This window comes from Passer domesticus, chromosome 1, assembly GCF_036417665.1.
Source record: "Passer domesticus isolate bPasDom1 chromosome 1, bPasDom1.hap1, whole genome shotgun sequence".
In the NCBI taxonomy this organism is placed as follows: Eukaryota; Metazoa; Chordata; class Aves; order Passeriformes; family Passeridae; genus Passer; species Passer domesticus.
Window position 1 is genome coordinate 94,563,842 of NC_087474.1, and position 22,362 is coordinate 94,586,203.

At 38.1% G+C, this 22,362-nt stretch overlaps 1 protein-coding gene across 6 annotated transcripts in view; it reads left to right on the forward strand.

Moving 5' to 3' along the window:
• Window positions 1–22,362, forward strand: part of FHOD3 (formin homology 2 domain containing 3) — a 371,712-nt gene that overhangs the window by 184,450 nt on the left and 164,900 nt on the right. For all 6 annotated transcript variants that reach the window (XM_064429703.1, XM_064429712.1, XM_064429718.1 and 3 more), the window contains one exon: window positions 3,314–3,419. In XM_064429703.1, coding sequence (XP_064285773.1) covers window positions 3,314–3,419 — 106 coding nt within the window. The remainder of the gene's footprint in view (window positions 1–3,313; window positions 3,420–22,362) is intronic.

Here is a 22,362-nt window from a genome sequence, read left to right on the forward strand (position 1 = left end):
TTCTCATCAGTGCCTTAATGCCTGCTGATTAAGGGCTCATAAATCTTTGCAATATTAGCAGAGGAGTCCATTTCCATAGCAAATGGCAACATTTCCTGGCCTCCTCTAGCTGCTATCACACATGTGTGGCATGTACTTGTAGGTATCATTGTCACGCTCATGCCATATATTCTGAACAATGAATGCTCTCTTCCTAGTAACCTGAACCTCTTAACCACTGCTAGAGAGCAGCCTTTACTCTTGAGGTCACCTAACTTGGCAAGTCAGTGAGTTAATGGGCCTGAAAAGATTATCCTAGACCAAAATTGATGTAAACATTCTCCTTTCAATGTAGAACGTATGGGCTTGCATGCCTTTCATCTTTCTCTGCACATTCCAGATGTTTGCTTCTTTCCTCTCATCATATATACATGATGGGATAGATAATGTACTGAGTTGAAATTTATGTCTAAGGCATGATGTGTTTGTACTCTACGTCATTACACCTTCTTTTTCCCTTTTATTTGGGAAAGGAGAAGTACCTTAAAAGCCATTTTTTAAATTCAGATTTGATTTGTTTATTCAGTGCTTTCCAAAAGCAGTCTGGTCAGAGTTTCTCATCCCCTCTATTTCTGCTATTACCCTGCAATATATCTCCTTCCAGTTTAGGGTGACTCTATGACTTGGTTGCTTTGAAAAAGTCCCAGAAGACAGACCTCAAAATTTGCTTCGGAAAGGTCCATATTAAAAAGAAATAATTAAATAATTAACTAGACAAATAAATACCATCAACATAAACATCCGATTTTTAGTTTGCTTTATTTTGACAATCAAATGTTAATTTCTAATTTTCCTCAGGTGATGCACTGAAATGTATTCACTATTTGAGATTATGGGAAAACACCCTAAAGTTACAGTGGGTGTTTCAGTGTTGATCTTTCACTGAATGTCAGCAGCCCTTAATTGCTAGATGGTATTAAAAATTTTATTTTGTTTTTTGGGTTCAATCTGGAAGACTCTAAGACTGAGTACTGTCAACTTCTCTGCTACATGGACTTTTTTTTTTTTCCATTCATCCAAATATCCTTTATTTTTCCCAAACAGACATTTTAGGTCTATTAATAAAAGTCCGAATCTGCAGACCACAGTTATTCCTACATTTTCCTGTTTTTCCAATGATCTTTATTTCACTATGTGTCAAGCTAGAATAGATTCCTTTTTTCCTCAAATCAAGGACTATGCAAACACACTTAATGGAAAATCAAAATTTATGCTCAAGTATCAAGAAAAGACATTATAAGAAAAAGGAAATGTTCTTGAACTACGATAACATTACTGTCTGGAAAAAAATTGTGATTGCTTCACTCAATAATTAGATTTGTTATATATATATTTTTTTCCTCTTAAATTAGACAACGTGTTACCATGACACATAGGCTTAGTTTACCTGAAACCTTAATATATTTTTTACATTAAGATAGTCAGGAGATTGTATGGATATGTTTCCTCTCTTGAGTTTTAAAAGAAACAGGTTTCAAAATTCTTTAAGAAGAAGAAATTATTCAGGTATCTTTGAGTTAAAAACACTGTATAATAAAGGGATACATGGGAGGGACCACTCACCTAGTGGTGAAAATTAATAGAGGAAATTTGTCTTCATAAAATTGTGGGCTTGCATCTGTATGGCCTTGGTCTGACATGTGAGTTTGTAATCTTCTTAGCTTTCCAGAAAACACTATTAAGGCTTCTGTCTAGCTACTGAAAAAAAAAATAGCACTTCTAAAAGATAAAACATTGAGACTAAGAAATAAGAAGAATTTTTAGCTCAAGGGTGCATATGCAGGGGTGAATTTTAATTTATATATTTTGGGCTTTTACAATATCCTTTCACCAGGATGTGGGGTGGGATTGCATGCTTCCACTTTGTGTACTTTTATACTTTATTTAAAGGATAAATCACCTTTATCATTTGATAAATTTGTGTATCTGTACACAACTGTATAATATTTTTCAAATTGATTTCACAAATTTGACCAGCTAAAACATGAAATGGATTTTTTTTCTCATAATTTCTAAACTTCTCACAAACTGATAGATCATCTTCCAATTATTAATATCCCCTTTGGTGAGACTGTAAGAATTATGTGAATTCTCCGGTGAAAGAAGGAAATTCATAATAAATAAACCATCCAGCTGAAAGAAACTTGCAGTAAGTGAAATGTCTTGATAAAAGGGGCTTGATTATTTGATTTCTCTTGGCAGTTTGCTAAGCATTTGCCATGAATTCAAAAATCACTCTCAACAAATTTTGTGTGTGGATCTTGGGTTCTTGGAGCAGCATTATTGGAAAACTGGCGTTTATATCTGTTACACTGTTGTGTATGAAAGCATAAATTAAGATTGTTTAAAAGAAGGCAGTCGGCAACTGGGATTGACTGCAGAGTAATCCTCTCCCATTAATATCTTTAATTGGTCTTGTGCCTAATTTGCATGGGTAATTCATTAAGGGCTGTTTAGTCCAGCTCTTAGTAGCTTCTTACTTGCATGAGCCTTCTGTAAGAACAGATAGGCTTTAGATGTGGTGCTCTGTAGTCCCTTGGCACAATAATTGTGCATGTAAGGCCCAGGACACCCCTCCCCTGGTGTCACTGTGTTATGGGATCATTCTGCTACCCTGAGGAAAGGAATGATGATGAAAAAACAGGGAGCCACTTTAGCAAGCATAAATTCCTGTGAAATTTTCTCTTGTATTTGCTGCTTTCCATCACAGTGTGAGTGTATTGTCTACTAGTGCTCTTATCTTTAACACTTTACTTTCCCATTCTAAATATAATGAATTAATATTATGTTAAGGTAATAAATGTAATATTACATTGCAATAAAACCAGTTTTAATGTTTTGCTGTACACGGCTAAAACACTGAAACTGGAATTATGCTAAGGACTAGAGATGGTGTTCTCTTGTTGATCCTGACACTAGGACTTTTAGGATATTAGTTCATGTGGTATGATGAGAGATTTAGTATTGTGGAGAATGTCTGCAACCTTTCAATGAAAAAAAAAGAAAAGTCATATTTTGCAGATTTTAATTTTCTGTAGTTGACTGAAAGGTTGAAGCTTTTTTTTTTTTGCTTTGCACTGATGTATTTCATTCTGACTTTAAAACTCAAAATTCTGTTTTTGATTCTCTGTATAACAATTTTCATATCAACTTGCTTACAACATGTGAAACATAAAATCAGTGTTGCAGGTATGCATTTGTTTTTTACATTATGATATAATCTGTTTCGTTGTCTTTCAAAAATCTAATTCAGCTTTTCTTTCTCCTGTGACAGGATGACAAGGACTTGGTTCATGAGTTTGTTGTTGCTGAAGGTCTGACATGCTTAATCAAAGTGGGAGCAGAAGCTGACCAGAATTATCAGAACTACATCCTGAGAGGTAAAGGAAATGTATCCAAAAGTTGTTTTTATTGCTTGGAAGCTCTCACAGGTCTGCAGCAGCTTGCTGTGTAAAGTGTCTTTGAAGTTGCTTCTAAGTTTGGTCTCGATTCTTTCATGTTATGCAAGAAAGTTAAGAGAAGGTTAATACTCACCACTGAGCAGAATTAATTTTAATATTTGGAATTGTGATATTCTCCCTGTTGTTCACCTTTTCTTGTAGATTACACTGCAAATCTCTAATTGTAAGAAAGAAAAGGCATTCTAAAGCCTTTACTGGATATCTGTGTCAGAGGGCACAGAACAAAGTAACTTCTTGGAGCGTGGTCATCTTTTACAAAGGAGCTGCTGGGAGTAGGTTGAACGCTGCAGGAGCAGCTCTGTGAGTTGTGTGTTTCTCTGGGAGCTGTGTTTCTCTCCCTTTTTGCAGTGATGGAGGGTTTTCTCCATGCTGCTTAGACAGTTGAAAAGTACCAGGGAAACAGAGGGGCAGCACCCAGCCTGCTCCATCACCCTGCTGGGAGATGTATTTTCTTATTTTCTTATTTCTTTTTCTTTCTGTTGTGGTGCAGCAGAATCTGTGGATATCATGCAGTCTTTATGGAATAAACCAGGAGAAAATAATACCTTAAGGGGTCAGTTGGCTGGAAACAATTTTAAGCTATCTGGCATTTTGGAGTTCAACAGGTAATGAGAGGTTAATGTTCTGTTCTTTGCACTTAAAAGATAACTAGCAAAGGTAGGGCTCGGAGAGAGATTTGGAAAAGGTGTGCTATGTGATTAGAAAGCTGATTTCCTCTTTTGTGGGCCAAATGGATGCATGTGTTTTTCATCTAGCCAGAGAACCTAGGCTGTAAGTTTGGAGAGTTTGTTCAGTATTTTGAGGGGAGAACAGTCACTCCAAGGGATCTTTGCTGCTGCATGATCCCATAGTAAATGGAGGCTGCTTACGAATGCATAGTTGTGGTAGATTGCTCATTTAAGTTTTCTTAGACTGACGTATATAGCTGTATTTAAAAATGTCACTTTGATGTATTTAACTGCTAAAACGCAAGCTACACATTGAGGGACCAAAAAAAAAAAAAAACACCCCAAACAAACAACAAAAATAAGTAGAAGGATTTTCTAAGAACCAGAAATGCTGAATTATGGAAAGCAAGGATTCAAATAGTAAGTGGGGCTTCATGTGAAGATATTGAAGACCAGGCTTGGAGGTGTGAAAGAAACAAACTACAGGAATTATATTTTGTGTCAGTAGCTGTGCAGTCACATAAAAGTACTTAAATAGAAGACAAGAACACAGAAACATGTCTAGTTAAAAGTTTCTGGGAGAAAACTGGCCATAGATCATCTCAGAAAATTCAGACTGGAAGCAAAATAAAAGTGCTGTATGGGACAGTCTGGCCCTCAGTCTAGGAGCCTTCCCATTCTCCTTCCCTTCCCATACCCTAATTAATCCAGCATTCAAGGAGATGAAATAATCTCTTTCTTGTGGTGACTTTCAAGAGCTTGGTTTCCATGATCTAAAATTAGAAATTTTTGTGAGAATTCAATGAATGATAAAACAGGGACTTAGTGTCAATGCCCATGGCATCATACAAATGCAACTGCAAACTCATCTTGTTGCATTGGTATTGACAAGTGATTACAGCTTGTTCAAAATGAATATAACAAAGCAACAAAACAACATTAACAATAACAAAAACTAAGTATGCTATAAAGGTAAAAAACATTATTTTAGGAAGATGCTTTTAGGGATTGGTAACTTCAGAAATCAGGGTTTTTTTCCCCTGCATTGCTGCTGTGTGAAGCTGAAGTTTCTCTCTGGATAATGTATCCTAGCATCCTTTACAATAATAAAATTTTTTGTGTGTGACGTGGGTTTCGTTTCAGTTTTGGTCTTGATTGTGTTTCAGGAATTTCAAAGCTTATTACAACTCCAAAATTATGTCTGGTGGTTTGCAGTTCCAGGAGGCAGCATGTACTTTCTGAATAGGTCTGCACGTGCAATGAGACAAAGCACGGCATAGCCTAACAATCTTATCCGAATACATTGAGGAGGGTGCTGAAAAGAAGCATCAGATACATCATGTAAGAATGTTTCTGGTATATTATTTTTGGAAGATCAAAGTGATTGGTTAGGTTGTTTTGTTGTTTTTTTGCTTGTGGGTTTTTGGGTTTTGTTTGTGGCAGTTGTGTGTACCTATTGCAGTGCTGCATTTTACTAAACCCAGAGTACTGGTAAATAGCTGAATAAATTTCAGTGAAGGTACATCACAGTTAGCACAGAGGTCAGTCCTGTAAGCTCTAAGATTATTATTAAATAGTGGAGATTTAAGAAGTAAAAAGTAGTCTTTTTTTAGAGATTTTGTGCCTTCCTGCTCTGGTGTCCTTGTTCTACAGATTCTTTTGGAGTGGAATATTCTCCTTATTTTCATTGCATTTAACCTAAATCATAAATAGATGGGATTTCTCCTAAGTTCCATATTCTGGCATTTCTCCAGCACCTTTGGAGTCATTCACTCTTTCCACTCAGCTTGCAGAGCTTACAACAGTAAGTGGCAGCCTTAGGCAGGGCATTGCCTCCTTTGCTTTGAGGACTCACCTACATGAAACTGTCCATCATCTTAACTGAGCAATTTCCCAGTGTTCATATCAACTTCTTTGCCAGTGCTCATAAAGAAATAGCTTTGTACTTTGGAGGGAAAATAGTCTGGAAATACATGTATGCTTAAGAGCTGTAGGTGCTTCAGTGAGTTCCAGGTACAAGTCATTTCCTGAGAATATTATTTTCCTTTTTCCAAAAGTCTGCATTGTTTCACTCTTGATGTTTCCTGATTGTGAATTTCTGCTTAGGGGTTTTGACTTGTTTCAAGTCAGAGTGCCAAAAAATTATTAAATATAAGTAATGAAAATTTTAGTTGCTTTAACAGGTGAGTGAAGAGAAGGTAAGTGTGGCTTTTACATACAGTGTTGAGAAATCCAGAGAATTTATTGTTGAGTGCTAAGGAATGACTGTTTATTTCTACTCAGGTCCCCTGAACTAGGGCTGTTTGACTGTACCTTTCCCAAAGTGTTCCCTTCTGTCAGCATGTAACCTATAGACTGGAAGCTAACAGTAGCCAGGGCTTCTCTCAAGAGTTATTTTTTAAAAAGACTAGTTTAGAAAACAGCTTTTGATCTTCCTTATTTAACAATTTTTAAGACTAAATTTATTCTCCAGTGTTGCTTTTAATTGTTATAGACATCTAAAGAAACCATGTTTTGAGGGCTTTCCCCCCACCTCCCCACATGGAAACAGGCTTGTTTTCCTTTTGTTCGTTCTTCCCTCTTCCTTTTTTTGTACGAGGATCCACAAGGATTAAGAGCTTCACTGATAACACTGAAGTTAAAATTTTCTGTCCCAGTTACAAGATTGCAGTATGGTGGATGTTACCTAAATATTCAAAACCAGATAGGAATGGGTTAAAGGTAGTGAAAATATCCATAACTGATGAGGATTAATATAAATCTTATTGTAATTTTGAAATTTCTTTTGATATAATTTTGAGATCATGTGTTCCTTGCTTAGCATGAAAAAGCAACACATGAAATGCCATGGTAGCCTTCATGTTTTCTGATAATTTAGCCAGTGCTGTTGGGAAGGTGAGGGAAAAAAGCAGCTTGTGTAGACCAAGACTTAATTATTTTAAAGATATAATGAATAAGTAGGCTATGAGGTTCAGGGATGACTTTGCTGGCCCTCTGGTATGAGGAGTTCTGCCTGGTGGGGTCCTGTGCTCTGTCCCTCAGATCAAACTAGAAGGTTGTCAAAAGGTCATCCAGCCTCATTTGTAGAGTCTAATTGTGTCCCTATTTGGCTGCTTATAGATTCAGATCAGTATTTAGAGGTGTCCATAATTAGATGAAAGCTAGATATTGTTCTTGTGGTCTGAAAGCACAGGCCAAGTGTTCAGTCTGAGCTGGCAAAGGCCTTGACCTTGCTGCAAGGTCTAAGGAGCTAAGGCTGAGGAAAAAAGTAGGACAGAAGTTGTACTAGACTAGTCATACAGTGCTCATACTAGACTATGCTTGAATCAAATTCAGCTTTTGGATGCAGCTCTCTGATTTAGTGAGAGCTGTGTGCTTATATGGAGAATAAGAATTTGAGGGTCAAGTCTGCATGAGAGATGGTTTCAATTTTGTTTGGCAGTTTTGAATTTCTAGTGTAGGGTTTTTTTAAAAAGAAGAAATAAAGAAAAGGCAGTGCTTGGAGGAGCCCAGGAATTATGATTTGAGGTAATATTTGTGCTTTAAGTTAACCACTCTCCCGTAAATCCCTAAACCATTACTATAATCTAAAATTAAAGATAATTAGAATCCTAAAAGCATTTATGTTGAAAAAGGCCCTTAATATTGAGTTCAACCATTAACCTAACACTTCCAAATCCACCATGAAGCCATCGCCCTAAGCACCATGTCTGCACATCCTTTAAGTGTCTCCAAGGACAGTATAGTCAAAACTTCAATAATTTAGATTTACGTCAATAATCTGGGCAGAACACTAGGTTGCAGTAGACCATTTTCCTGTCACAGACCTTGTGCACTTCTGATAAAGTGCTGAAGTCCTGTGTGTTTCTACAGATATTGGTGCAAGCAGAGAAGATAATGGCAATGGTCCTGGGTAAGGGATCTGACATACTCTGAGGGGCAGTGACATACCATTTAAAAGGATTAAATGTTGATGAACTCATGCACAAAGTTGACAGCATCTTCAGTCTGATAGAACAGCACCTCTGTTATTATGCCCTACATTTTTTTTTCCTTATAAATAGTAAATGTAGTTTGTTTTGAAATTGCATTTATACAAGCATGCTTTTGTCTTCATGCAGATAGAATGAGTATATAATAATGCTCTTTTTTTTTTCCTGAGTTTTGCAAGACTTTTTGGGACTTCTAAGTAATTTTATGAGGGGCTTTTACCTGAAACCTTTTATGAGTCCTAAAATGTAAATAAAAAAGAACTGAGTGTCTTAAAACACTAAAATCACATGTGAAGCATAAATCCAAGGCACATTTTCATCTTGGTTACATGCTTAAATTATGAGGGATCCATCAAAACAGTTTCCTTCAGTTTTCCTGATAGCTGCAATTCACATAGATGTGAACTGCCAGTGATGGAGAAGTTCCCAAGAAGAGCAGTGACTTCCCAAGGTAGAGCAATGAGAACTGAGAAGTCTGAAACTTTCCAGTCCCCCATTGAGGCATAAGAATGGGGCAATATTTTGATTCCTTGCCTGTCTACCTGGTAAATGGGAGCCAACCTTTGCAAAGGGATGGATGAAGAGAGAAATAGTGTAGCTGTATCTGGGTAGTTACCCTTTTAGTAACCTCAGCTCCCTCCTGCAGCAAGGTGATTCTAAATCTGTATTTTGCATGTGCTTTTAATTATACAGTACAGTGTAGCTGACAGCAATAAAAAATAGAAAGAAATTACTGTAAGAGCTACGAGGTTGTAAAGCAGAAAGTGGCTTTGCTGTTGGAATTAGGAGATGCTGAACTCTTTGACAGGGTGGTTGGACATGCACAGGAGCCACCAGAGTCAGTCAGAACTACAGGCGAATGCCCAGGCGGGGGGTCAGGTTTTCCAAACTAACAGGCAAACAGCTCAAACACTGACATATACCAAGGCCACCAACAGTTATGTCTATTTTTAAAGCCAGAGGCATGCAATCCCACCTGCATGCCAAGTTTGGAACCAAGGGCTGTGCTGCATATTCTGGGAAATCAGATTAAATTCCTGAAGCGAGTCAGTGCTAGATGGTAAAAGACCATCTGGTTACTGTCTGTCACCAGGACACCATGTGTGCCCAAAGATGTCAAGGAGCTAGAGGAAGTAAAAGGTGAAGATGAGGTTTTGCAAGCAGGCAGTGGAAGCTGCTGCTGATAACCCTTTCATTCTGAAAGCCAGGCATGAAGTTATCAGCAAGCTGGTGGCATTTCTGTATTGAGCCAACTGCTACTAGGAATGCTTGGGGTTTGTAAGTGTGCTCTCTGTAACACAGGGATGATCTGCTTCCAGGAATTGCCTGGCTGTTTTTATCAAAAAGAGCCCTCATTATTTACAAGGGCATGAATGTTTCCAGTGCTCTTGAACTTTCCTCCCTCAGCCTGATAAATTGTGTGGCTTTGGGCCTTTGCATTAAAGGTTAGGTATTACAAAACATTTAGCATAGAGAAGCATGTTCTTCTGCAGTAAATATCTATATGGGAAGCAGGGGTTGTGTAAATAAAAAAAAAAAAGAAATCAAGTCTGTGAGAGGCTGTTTCTGTCCTAAATAGATGTGTCTTGTTGGTTGGTACTGCCGCAGTAAAACAGATGATACTAATGTAAGTTTAGTAGGGAAAAGGGAGCTAATTCTGACTACTCCATATCTTTGCAATATTCCTGTTTTAGTGTGAACTGGAGAACTGTTCAAAGTTTTCCAGCTGTAGAAAAGTATCCCGGCCCCAAGTAAATAGAAGCACTTGATTAGGCTTACCTTTGTATTTCTTTCTTTTATTTTACCTTTCAGTTGAAGGTATCCATATGCAACTGTGAAGTTCCTATATATGTCTCTACATATTCAAGTTGTCTTCTTATGTGCAATATTTAAAAGGATATAAACGTCTCACTCCATCTCAAAGTACCTGCCGTAATAGCCTGAACTTTAAAGACAAACTGAGTAGCTTGATTACTTGGGAGTGTTTCTTCTGAGAGATTTGCTGGCACAGTCTCCCAATAAATTCAGTTCTTTGGTCTTCTAGAAATCTTATCAGAATTGGACACTTGTCCTGTGGGCATGTTAAAATTCATGTCCTTCAATTTTATGCTGGACATCAGACTACAGTTCCTGTGGAACCATACCAACAGGTGGCAACTCCACCTGGAAGTTGTTATGCCCACACTGTACAGGGCAGCTCTACATGGAGATACAACCTAGGTTTCTTACTACCACTACAAAAAAATCCACAAATAAAACACACCAAACCAAGCCACAGCTGTGTGAGGGTAGTAGCAGATTAGTGTAGCTGAGCTAACAAGACCTGTTAATGAGCAGTGCTGCTGAGCTGAGGTACAGCCTGGCAGGCATGCAGCCATACCATCTCCCTTGGTGAAATGGACTACACTGCCAGTTTTCCATCAGCGAACATTGTTGGTACCACTTGTAATTCAGATGAAAAGTAGCAGTCCCAGAAAAATCAGACCTATATATCTCATGGATGAGTACTTCTTTCTATTACATGTGCAGCAACCTCAAGATGTTCCTCTTCTTGAAAAGCCATGAAATGAAAAAAAAAAAAAAATACAGATAGATTTGGCATCTGGATTCATGAACCCTTTAGATTAGAAGTAATGATGTTAAGATGCTCTTTGTTATACCAGAAGAAAAGGGCACATGATCCTATCTCCATGAATAATAATATAAACACTAAACCTCCTTGTCCCAGTGGATGAATCCTCTTTCACTTCTGCAAATATCTCTTTAAGACTAAATGCATTTGTTTATATGTACAGAGGTAGTTATGAGAGCTTGATCTTGGAAGCCATGCAGTTTCACAAGAGGGAAAACAGCCTCTCTCCTTTCCACTCTACACTTCTATCGTTTCCTTTCTTCATTTCTCATTTGCATATTTTAAAATTATATTTATTAAATCTCTTCTATGCATGCATTACATTGAGTTCCCTACTGAATACAACCTTAGGCATTCCCTTAGATGTTGGAGCAAGCACTGCACTCTCCTTTGTCTTTCTTCTCCCTCCCTTCTCTCAGGATGTGATTGTGATGCATTATCCATCTGGAAGCAGAGCCAGATAGTCCTCACACAGACCATACAGTACAAGTCCTCCCAGTCTGGGATGGGAATTAGCATCAAAGCAAATTTGAGTTCAAAAGTTTAACCACCCTATAGTAATTTACACATCTACAAAAAAAAACTGAGCTGTTCCTTGCACCATGCATTATATGAAATGGCCTTTTATGCTGGGACTGTTTGTGAGGAGGATGTAGGGTCTACATAGAATTCAGTAATAACAACACCATAAAATTATGGATTTCCCTTGTTTTTAAAGCTGACAGAGGCTGGGAGCCTTTGAGTTGTTTTCTGTCTCTACGAAAACGAATCTTCAGGTTCTGAGTAATTTTTTTTATGCTTTGTGAAATTCCCATGAAATGTGACACCTCAGGCTATGCAGATTCCATGTAAAATGAATATGAAAAATGCACATCCTGAAATGAACTATTGAGCAAAGACTAAGTACTTGGGAAGTACTCCCAGAGGCCTTCAAAGCCATTGTGGGTATTTTATGTTTTAACTAATCAAACTTCATGAACAAGCCTTGAAAACAATGTAGCGATTCCAACTGGTTATGAGCATATTACAGAGTGTTTCTGCCTTTTTGTAGTAATATTGTAGCCCCAAAGTAGAGAAGGAGAAAATGTGTAGAAAAGTAAAGACATTCATAAGCCAGCACAAACATGAGTAATTGCACAGAGTATATGGCTGCTGGTAATTTCACTGTAAGTTATTTACATTGAAAATATGCACATAAAACATGTTAAAATATCATTGGGAAATAGAGGTTGATTATTCTCATTTCAAGATCAGAGACTTTCACAGTTATTTGAGGTGGTAGTTGCTAGTGCCACACAGAGTACTCCATCCTGATACATAATCAGGGAAAATTAAAGACTTTAAATGAGAATTGGAGGAGATGGAGTCAAATGTGTAAGATAATTGAGAGGTTCTGGCTGCTATTCCATGAAGGTGATTATTGTGTGATATAAGAATGTGACAAAAATGAGGTTCTTCAGATATCTTTGGAGTTCATTTCCATGTCCAGATACATTATTTTAAGTTGCATAGTAGTTCTGTGTGTCTGGAATCCTTGCAAATGTGCATGCGGGTGGATTTTGATCAATCATGTTCTTATAGGTGCAGTCAGGAAGCTGGACCAGTGAACTGCAAGCCCTTAAAATACTTTTTTCATTACTGTTAGGCAGTGACCTGCTTTTAAGTCTGTGATTACTACTGTATCAAATACTAAGAAACTGTAGATGATTGAAGAACTTAAAAGCTAAGCCATGGGACTTGCATGTATTACCATGGTATTAATTATTAACTGGTGATAAGTGCTGTGTTCATACATATGTGTCTTAGAAAAACTGTAGAATGCTTTCAGGCTGATAACAGTTAAGGATGATCTTAATGAACACATGGGAGTAATAATGTTTCTGTTTCTGCTGTAGAGGGTTTCTGCTTGCCTGTACTTCTCTGCAGCCCAAGGCATCAGTAGAGCAGCACATGCCCCTGAGGAAAGCAGAACTAGCAAATAAATGCAGGGGTTGAATGAGAAAGACTGAAACTTTTTGCTGTTTTGTAATGAAGTGCAAGGACCAGCTTGCCTTCTGCCAGCCTTCTACTTCCTATCCTCCTCCTCTGCTGTCTCCACCTCCTTCCATACACAGGACTGGAGACACTAAGGATGGTGTTAGAGTGAGGAGAGTGGGGGCTGGCATCTCCACGTGTGTGTGAAGGTTGTCAGTGGATGCACAGGCAGGGGCTGAGCAGACTGTGTAAGGCAGAAAATTCAAGGTGCTGTGTAAAGGCAGACAGGATATTGTCTTCCCTTTGCACGCCAGAGGGAGATGGGTTGTACTTGGGGTTCCCTGCCTGCAGTGGGGAGAAGAGGTTCATCCCATTCCTACAGTTTTACAAAAAGTGGGGTTTGGTACACTATTAATTGTGACATGATTTCTTTCTCTCTGTATTGCCTGACAATAAGGATTTTTTTCTGTTTCTTGTTTCAGTGTGTGAGGCATTTCCAGCTTTTTCCATTTAAATTCTTGGCACTAAAGCTGGTGGTGTCATGCCAGAAGCAAAAGCTATGCCTACCTCCTGCACTCAAGCAATACAGGATCACTGGCCTGCACTACCTCCTAAAAATAGAGTACCTCTGTTGTTTAGGGTGTGTCTTTCAATAATTTATCGCTTTGAGGTTTCTTCCCAATCAATTTAGTGAAGAGAGTTTACTGATGTAGGTGCAATATAAAATGAGCTTTTTTTTTCCTTTGCCTCTTTCATTTGTTTACAGTTAGAAAACAAATATTCTTCTGTCCTCTGGCCTTATAAGTGCTTTGGGTTCCATGAAGTTGGAAACACTAAAAATACTGTTGTGTGCTGTGAGGAGTGCCACCAAATAGCTCTGTTACGGCACTTTGGCTTGAGTCACTGAAGTGCTACTCAGGATATACTGTGTCTATTGTGTGTTTTAAGTAGGTTTATTTAAATGACAGGTGGGGTCTTGAAGAACTTCTGCCAATACTGGGCAATATCCTGTTTCCTCTTACTTAACCTTCCTCCTTCTTTATGTTACCACCAGCATAGACAAGGCTCTCAACTCCCTCTTGCTTTCTCTGTCCCTTCCCCTCCCCCCTGCAATTCCCTTCTTCAGAGACACCTCTGTGATTTCTAAACTTATGCCCCAAATTGGCTTTGGGTACAGCAGGGTTGCACAGCACTTATTGCTGATGAGCATCAAGTGTCTGTAATGACAAGGGTCCCTCCCTATCGGCATACTTACATCCCCAGTGTTCCCAGTCTCAGTACCTTTCTCCCAGCATGTAGGGAGCAGTCTTAGGAGTAGACACTGTTTTTCACTTAGGCAAAATCCACTGACTGGGCAGAAATTCTGGTTTTAAATCTGCAACTTCTAAACACTGTTTCCACATTCCCAAAATTCTGTAGTGGGTCACCATAAGCTTGCTTTAGTATTTGGGTCAATGTCAATAATGGAAACATTGACTGTATTGTGTATAAACTATATATACTGGTTGCTAAGGATATTTTTTTATATTTGCTGGTGATAAATGTTTTTGGTTTTGTTGTTTTTGTTTTTTTTTTTTTCCTAAAATGATTATGCACAAATGCACTAATACTGTTAAGGTTGATAAACAAAACTCTTGAAAATGAAAAATACCTGTCTGAGCTTTCTTTGCAGACATGCCTTCCCCCTTTGTGTGGCAGTTGATTCAGCCTTTGATGGCACAGTGGTTCAGCTTTTTCCCTCAGCTGCTCTGCTTTAGCCAGTGAACACCATCACACCTGTGCACTTACTGAACACCTTTTAAATAGCTGCTCTTATCAGCAGTCCTTCCCCAGGCTTTGCTATTATTTCATGCTATGCAAACTCTGTTATAAAACGTTTGTTTTCCTCATGCATGATTCTGTGTTTTGTCACTAGATGTTATCCAAGAGCTCAAAGGGCAACATTATCTTTGTTTGGCAGATAAGGAAATGAGGCACTTCAAAACACATTCTGATTTTAGAAAGATTCAGTAATTCCGAGTTCTGGTTTAGAGCTTGTCCTTGGGCTGGTTTTACAAGTTGATATGGTATTTTCTGTTTATTCCTTTTTTAATTGTTACTCTTAGCACTTCTTTTCCTATTCAGACTCTTATCCAGTCTGTCCTAATTTTCTTCCTTGGATCTGTTTCTATTTCATGCTTTTCATGTCAACTTCCTTTGACCTCCGTCAGCCTATCAGTTTATTTACATCATCAATCCATTCAACAATATTCATAATTAATTTGCATTATTTTCTTGACCAGTTTAAGCTGTCTTAAATGTCTTAAATCACATCTGTCTGTCCTGGGTTTCTGACACCTCAGCTGTTTGTGTGATGGTGTAATATACGTGACAAAGGAACGTGTTCATCTGAAAAATGGGTATGAAACGGTTGCTATTGTTTTTATTAAACAATTTTGCTATTGTTTTGGTTTTGTTGTTGTTTTTTTTTATAGTACTGATAAGTTACTTGTTACACTTCTTAATGTTGGTACACAAACTCCTGTGTCAGAAAAACCCTGATTTTCATCTGAGTCAAACAAATAAGGGAGAGTATTGCAGTGCCATTATCAAGGATCCAGTCAAGCTTTGGTATCTTATCTTCTGTACATTTCTTTCCTCAGCGTCACTCACATCAGCCCTAATCTGTGTGTTTCCTCCAGCCAAATAGCTGTTAGTCTTTCCCATTATTTCCATCATTTATCCCAGTCACTTCATCTCTTTTCATAACTCTTGGGCACTCATCGGGTATTCTGTCAGAATTTCTCCCTCTTTCATTTCCTTGAACATCTCTAGGTTTGTATTTTGTTTCCTTCTGCATTCAGATGAGAATTCCTCTTATCACCGTCTGAGTAAGAAGGTAATTCTTTAAAACAAAGCCAAAAACTCTCACAAGCTGCTGCTCTTTCTTTGAATGCGTTGGTCTTGATGGGAGGGCAGCAGCTAGGAGCATTATGGGGGTATTTTGAGTTTTGAGAATCAAGCATACAGAGATTTCAGCTGATTGTATATGTTCAGTAGAGGCTGTTACAAGTGTCAAACAACAGCCTCTACTGAACATATACTGACCTTTTAGTCACACAAAGTTTAGGCACATTTTAATGTTTTCTGTATGAACTTTTTCACTGACATGAGGTTATAACTTTGAGTATTCCAAAGAGCTCAAATTCCCAAAATATTCATCTTTCTGAAAATATTCTCAGCAGTATTTCCAATTCCAGTGAAAAGTTCTCTTCCTCCTTTTTCTTCCTGTGTTTTAGAGACTCACCCCAAGTATAATAAGTGTTGGAGATTTTCCATGAAAACAAGAAAGTGTTGTAATTCAAACACCGCAGGGAAAGTTTCAGTTCAAACCTAAAACTTGAGGTGATTATGAACAATTAAAACCTGGAGTGTTTTCATGGGAACTAACAGGCTATTTTAGAAGCAAACAGACTGTCCCATAGGAAGGGTGCCTTCAATTTCTGTGTGAAATGAGGCTGATGGCTCACATTAAATGTTGAAAATACTTAGGGAGCTAGTGCTTTATTGGCTACAAGGGTGAAATGGCTTGTGTTGCTTTACTCTGGTCTTTAGCTGTAGTAACGTGATTTGATGGGGTGACTACTGAATCAGTTACACTGAGAGTGTAATTGTTTTGATTTTGCCTACAAAGAACATTTTTTTTAATTTAGTGTTTTAATGTTGAGTTCTTGTGTAATATCTTAATCATTAATTAGTAGAGCAAGACCTGATGGAGAAGTAAATGTTTATCAGAAATGTGTGTTGGAATCTTGCCTTTATATCAATCCTTTGAAATATATAATGAAAGTTAAAGATGCCGGAAGCATAAAATAATCCCTTTTAGTTAGATTACAGGATACAATTCATCTCACCTAATTCCAGTTACCTTCTCTCAAGTAGTTAGGTGGATTCCTTGAGCAGGAAAGAACCCACTACACACTTGTGACTGAACTGGATTTGCTCCTTGATTAGTGGTTTGTTTCATATCTCCTGTTATCTTTTGTTTCTCAGGGTTTTTTTTCCATATGAAGTCATGAGTCTGTGTCTGAACTTATATAACATGGAAGGTCTTGAGTATTTGATGCAATTTCTTTCATTTTAATTGGAACTCTTCCTCAAGTCCAGTTGAGGGAACTCGGTAAAAACCACTTTGGATCTGTAGGCTCCCTCAGTTCTGACAGGAAACCTATTGGTGATGGAGAGTCTCAGTGAATATCGGTGGTTGTTTCTCTCAAACAATGAGTCTCATCTGTCTCTCCTTGAAGAGGTTGAATAAGCTGGAATATAGTTACCTTTAAGAAAAGTACTTGTCTTTCAGTGACTTCCATTGCATCTGGTATGTATTTGGAGATCAGATGAAATGAGGAAAGCGACACAAACTCATGTCTTCTGATCCTGAGCTCAAAAATCAGAGGGCATAAACACCTGGAGTTCACATTTTCAGGCTTTAGAAATTCTGATGATGTGACATGATTATTGTTGTAGTCAATAGGCATAGACAGTGCTATAGTCAAAAACCATGGCACCATTATGTGTTTAGTGGGTGTAATGGTTCCCTGAATCACCTAATAAAAGGGCAAGACTATCCCTTTGATTTTAAGGGCTCAGGAAGACTGAGCCTCCTGTGTTTGGTGTCCAAAGTTATATACTATGAATGTCACCTTTCCCTAGGTCTCTCCAGGCAAGCAGGAACTGCAATGTGTGAAAGAACATAAGATTATGAGCCTGCTTTGTAATATTTAATACTAATTGGACGCACACTATAGAAACAGCCACCCCTGTGTAATACATATCTTTAGCCATGCTGATTCTGAAAGAACAAGTTGGGAAAGACATTTGGACCTGTAAAATTGGAGATCTCCTGGATCTCTGATGAGTACATGCAACTGTTCTTGCATGCTTGGGACTATTCAACCAGTCAGGACAGGGATCTGCCTGCCCCACAGGACTCAGTCAAAAAAAGTCCTGTGTTCTGCACTGTGTTCCACTGGAACTGAATGATACCCAGAGCCGTGAATTGTCAAAGCCTGGGCTTGCTCGCTTTCCCTGACTGGCATTCACAGATGGCAGAATTGTTATTTCAAGAGGGTTTTAGCCTCATTGCCTCCGTTAAAGGAAGACCTGAGTAGGTCTTTCAGAAGAGCAAACCTGAATCCTGTTAATTAGACTATGCCAGCAAAGCCAGCTTTTTTGCCAACAAAACCATAGCATATGTCTTCCAAACCTGGCAACCAGAGTGGCTGGATGTGCCACCTAAACCCAAAGTCATTGCACACAGTGACCTGTACTGGGCCAGAGCTCGTTCTTTGAGTACCATGGACAGGGGCAGCTGAGCCAACAAGGCTGTTAAGCCGACTTGGGGCTTACCAGCCTTGTTGGAAAACACCATTGTAAGCCTACACAGTTGGTGTCAAATCAGTTATTACTGAGTGCATGTAAAACAGCTAAACTCTCCTGAGCTTTTTCTCACAGGCATTCCAGATTTAGTCCTCCTGTGCAATTGTGTTTGGTTCAGAACTACTCAAGGCTCTTAAAATGCTGAAAGACTAGAAAAATTTACTCCTTCCTGTAGATTTGAGAAAGTACTACAGGTGTTCATGGAGTCCTCTCTTGGATTTTTTCCCAGATGGTGCTGAGAAAACCATTTTTGAATGCCTATGTGAGTGAATTTCAGGAAGTTATAGCCTGTACTCTTTATGTGATATTTCATTTGACCACAGTGATCAACCACTGACCTTAAGCGACCTCTGCCCTCGGTGGCATTAGGACTTGTATTGGAAGTATTGGCAGACTTCTTCCAGATGCGTATCAGAATATATTGCTTGGTTACAATTAGACAGATGGTTGTCTGTGGTTACCCACAGAGGGCTGTTCTTAGATGCATCCCCTTGCAAGGGTTGTGGCAGAAACAAAAATATGTTGGGGCTTTTGTTTGAGCTTTTTCTATCCTAAAATATTTCACTACTTGCATTTGGCATCATGGGTTTGTTTTAGACAAGACCAGGTACAAGATGGATGTATGGATGTGTATGATATATTTGGGCCAAGAAAGCAGTCTGAACTTGAGACACTGAAGCTCATAAGCTGTAAGGATGAGATGTGAAATGCTCAAGTACTGCATGAGTACTTGAAGAGTATCTAATGGTTACTCTCAAGAATCTGAAACTTCTTGATATGTGGTCAATGTGAATAAGGCAACACATATTCTTTCTTTGATTTATGGGTTCTTCTCCCATTCTTCACTTGCAATTGTCAGGGAAACAGTTATGACTACTTTAGCCTTTGTGTGTAACTGAGGGAAAGCATGGTGAACACCAATGCTTTAAGCTGTAAGATAAGCTTACATAATACTGAATTATTAGAAATAAAATGTACTGGCTTCTCTGCATTTTCAGAATGATTTCTAAATGGAAGAAGTATAATATTGCTAAGTTTTACTCAGCAGTCAAAAGACCAAGAAGCATGGAGGAGATTGTCTGCTAATGACATCACTCCAAATCTGATCTTGTAGTTAAAACATAGACAGGTTGCTGCTCTATATTAGGTGATGGTGCAAGAAATATTCTTTCTTCTGATTGCAAACGATCCTTGAAAGAGCTGCTTTAGCACATGGTGTGTGCGTCATGACCAAGTCCTATAATTCTGCTTTTAAATGTTGTAAACCAGGATGGTTCTTACCAGTAGTAACTTACAAAGTTTTATTTCAAACTAGATTAAGATCTGATGGGCTTGATTGTGCTTTTGTTTATTGTACTGACATGAATAAGAGTTAACTCTTGACATGTATGTAAAACACAAATTTTGTCCAGAATCTTAAATAACTAAAAATAAGAGTCTTCCAAGTCCTCCATATTTATTTGCCTGTCACTTGTAATGTTCAAGCCAACAAAAACACAGCAATCTTGATAAATATGTTCGTATTGAAAAAGTAATCTTTATTTTTCCCGCATGTTGTATTGACATTTACTGGCCATTTTTCTTTTCAAAAGAAACTATGAAACACAAGAGGTTTTTTTTTATGTAGGTTCTCTGAAGTTTAATCAGTATAATGCAGTGCTGCTTTAGCTGAAGAGCTTATTTTTCAATTGTGTTCTTTCATGTTTATTTATAAGTCCTTTTAAAAAGTCTTTAGATTAAAACAGCAAATTTCTGGGTTATCCTCTGAGAACACAAACACGTTACTATACGTAATGAAATTCCAGTAGATGTCTTATTATATGCTTTATATACAATACATAGGACTAATGTTTCTCTAAATAGAGTGATTGATTATTTTGGTTTGGCATTTCTGGTTTTCTCCCAACACTTGTGTTCATGACGAGAACCACATTGTGTTTGAGGTCTTTTTTTATATATGCTAGTTAATAACTTGAAAGAATTTTAAATCTATATTCTTCTTGCTGCTAATGAAGAACATAGCATGCTATATTTTTGGAATTTTTTTTCTGTCTTATTTTTCCAGTGAAATGAAATTCAGAGAGCTTTTAGTCGAAGACAAGAAAAATTCAGTTTTTCATTTCCTCTTCTTGATGATTTCCATCTTCTTTACATCACCATTACTGCAAGCAGATAAGATCCAGCAAATCAAAATCATAGAGACAGCTTTGCTTTTACAAAGCAATATTTCCACTGTAACAGGCGTTAAGCTTTCCTTTGGCATGTCTTTGCAACAGTGGAGGCTATTATATAAGTCTGTCAGTAAAAAGACAGCCTCTGCTGCCTCTACTTCAGACTGAAGATCGTAGGGAAAGCATTAGTTTGCTGTTGCAAAAAAGCAGAACAAAATGTTATTCCCTCCCGGTCCTTCTGCACTATTGCTGTCTGTTGCCGTATTCCGCACCATCCACTCCACTGGTCTAGAATGTGTTAAATTCACTGATTTCCTATTAATTTGTTGGGCCTGAAATTCTTTCAGTTCTTGATCCATTTATTTACGGGCATGTTTGTGACTGGTTGTGCAAAGAAAAAACACAGTACAAAAGCTAGAACAGGAAAGCACTATGGCAGCTCTACCAACAGACTATATTACATAGTAGGTTTTTGAGTTCTTCCTTCCATAAGCTCCATATTCTTCACGTCAGTTAGATGAGGAATGTGTACAGTGTGTGATGCATATAGAAGGCTTGTTAAAGTTGGCAGTCTAGATTTAAGAAAAAAAGGTGGTGAAAGAAGACAGGTGGTAAATGCAGCAGTATCTGATTTCAGCTTTATAGCTCTTGAGGGCTCTGAGGGCGAGCAAGCTCAGTGTAACCTTGGAAATCCACCTGGGACTCTGGTGAATTGCTCTGTCTCTGGTTTACATTTTACTCTCCATCTATATGAAATGTCATGTAATTAAACCCTCAGAGAAATGAAAGGAGAGTGTTGAATCTCATGAGTTTAGAACTTTTTTTTTTCCCTTCTCCTCGAGTTTCACTTTAGTGAAAAACAATAGAATGATAGAACAGATAGATGGATGGATGAAGAGGGTCTACGGCTTTTCCGTATGCATTGGTGAATGAGGATTGCTAAGGCGATAGTAAACCCACCTCAGGTTGAGCAGTTAGCTCTACAGGTGCTGATTCCATGAAGTGTCCACTTTTCATGGAGCATGTGAAGTACAGGGAAAGGTTTTACTTGTTTTTTTAGTTGGATCATTTCCCTCAAGTGTGTTCTTAAAGCCTTTCGACTAATGAGAAAACTAAAAAGTGTTTCTTTTGGCAACAGATAAATAAAATATTGTACTGGAAATCATCCCAAGAAAATAAGGCATTCTCAATGTTCAAGAAAATCCCATCTCTCACCTTTTGAAAATTTCTGTTCAGATGAGTGAAAATGCTTCCTTGAAGAAGGTGAGGGAAGGAAGGGAGGAGAGTAAAGTGAGAGGGAAATATGCAACCCAAAATTAATTGCTTTACTAATGCTACCATTCCTCTGGTTGACCTTTCCAAGGTGTTACCATGTTTACATTATTAGCTGGACCAGCTGTCTGAAATGGGTTGTGTGGGGGTAAATGGTGTTGCCTCCCTTTGACCCTGCTCAGGAATTCAGGAAGGGAATAAGGGAATTAATTGGGTCTTTCTCAGAGGCAGCCTCAGCAGCAGTGTGGGGTACCCAGTTGCTGTAGAGTTCACTTTAGGTTTGGGGGCTTGTTTCAATTTCCATTTCATTTAATAAACATATTGCAAGGAAGGAGATTAATTCTTCCAAGGAAAGATGTGGTAGGAAAAGACTGGTCGAAGATTTGGTGAGAAAAGATAGCTCTCTAGTAGATTTTCCTGCTGGAAAGCACCATTAGGAAGAATTGCAAGGTTTTATGGGGACAGGACCATATAGTAAGGAGAGTTTGCCTAGAGATTTATGTAGTTTGGATAAGTATTCTGGCTCTGAGCCTTTCTGCATGTTAAACTTGAAATGAAATTAGGGGAGGCAGGAGAGAATAGCCTTTATTTTTTTAGTGCTTCTACCAGTAATGTTGATTCTTTCTCTCACCACTTCATATTTTATTTCTTTTTGTAAGGTCACTTGGATTAGATGCATTATAGGCAACTTATTTATGTAACTAAATTGGAAGCATTTTCCCAAGTTGATATGCA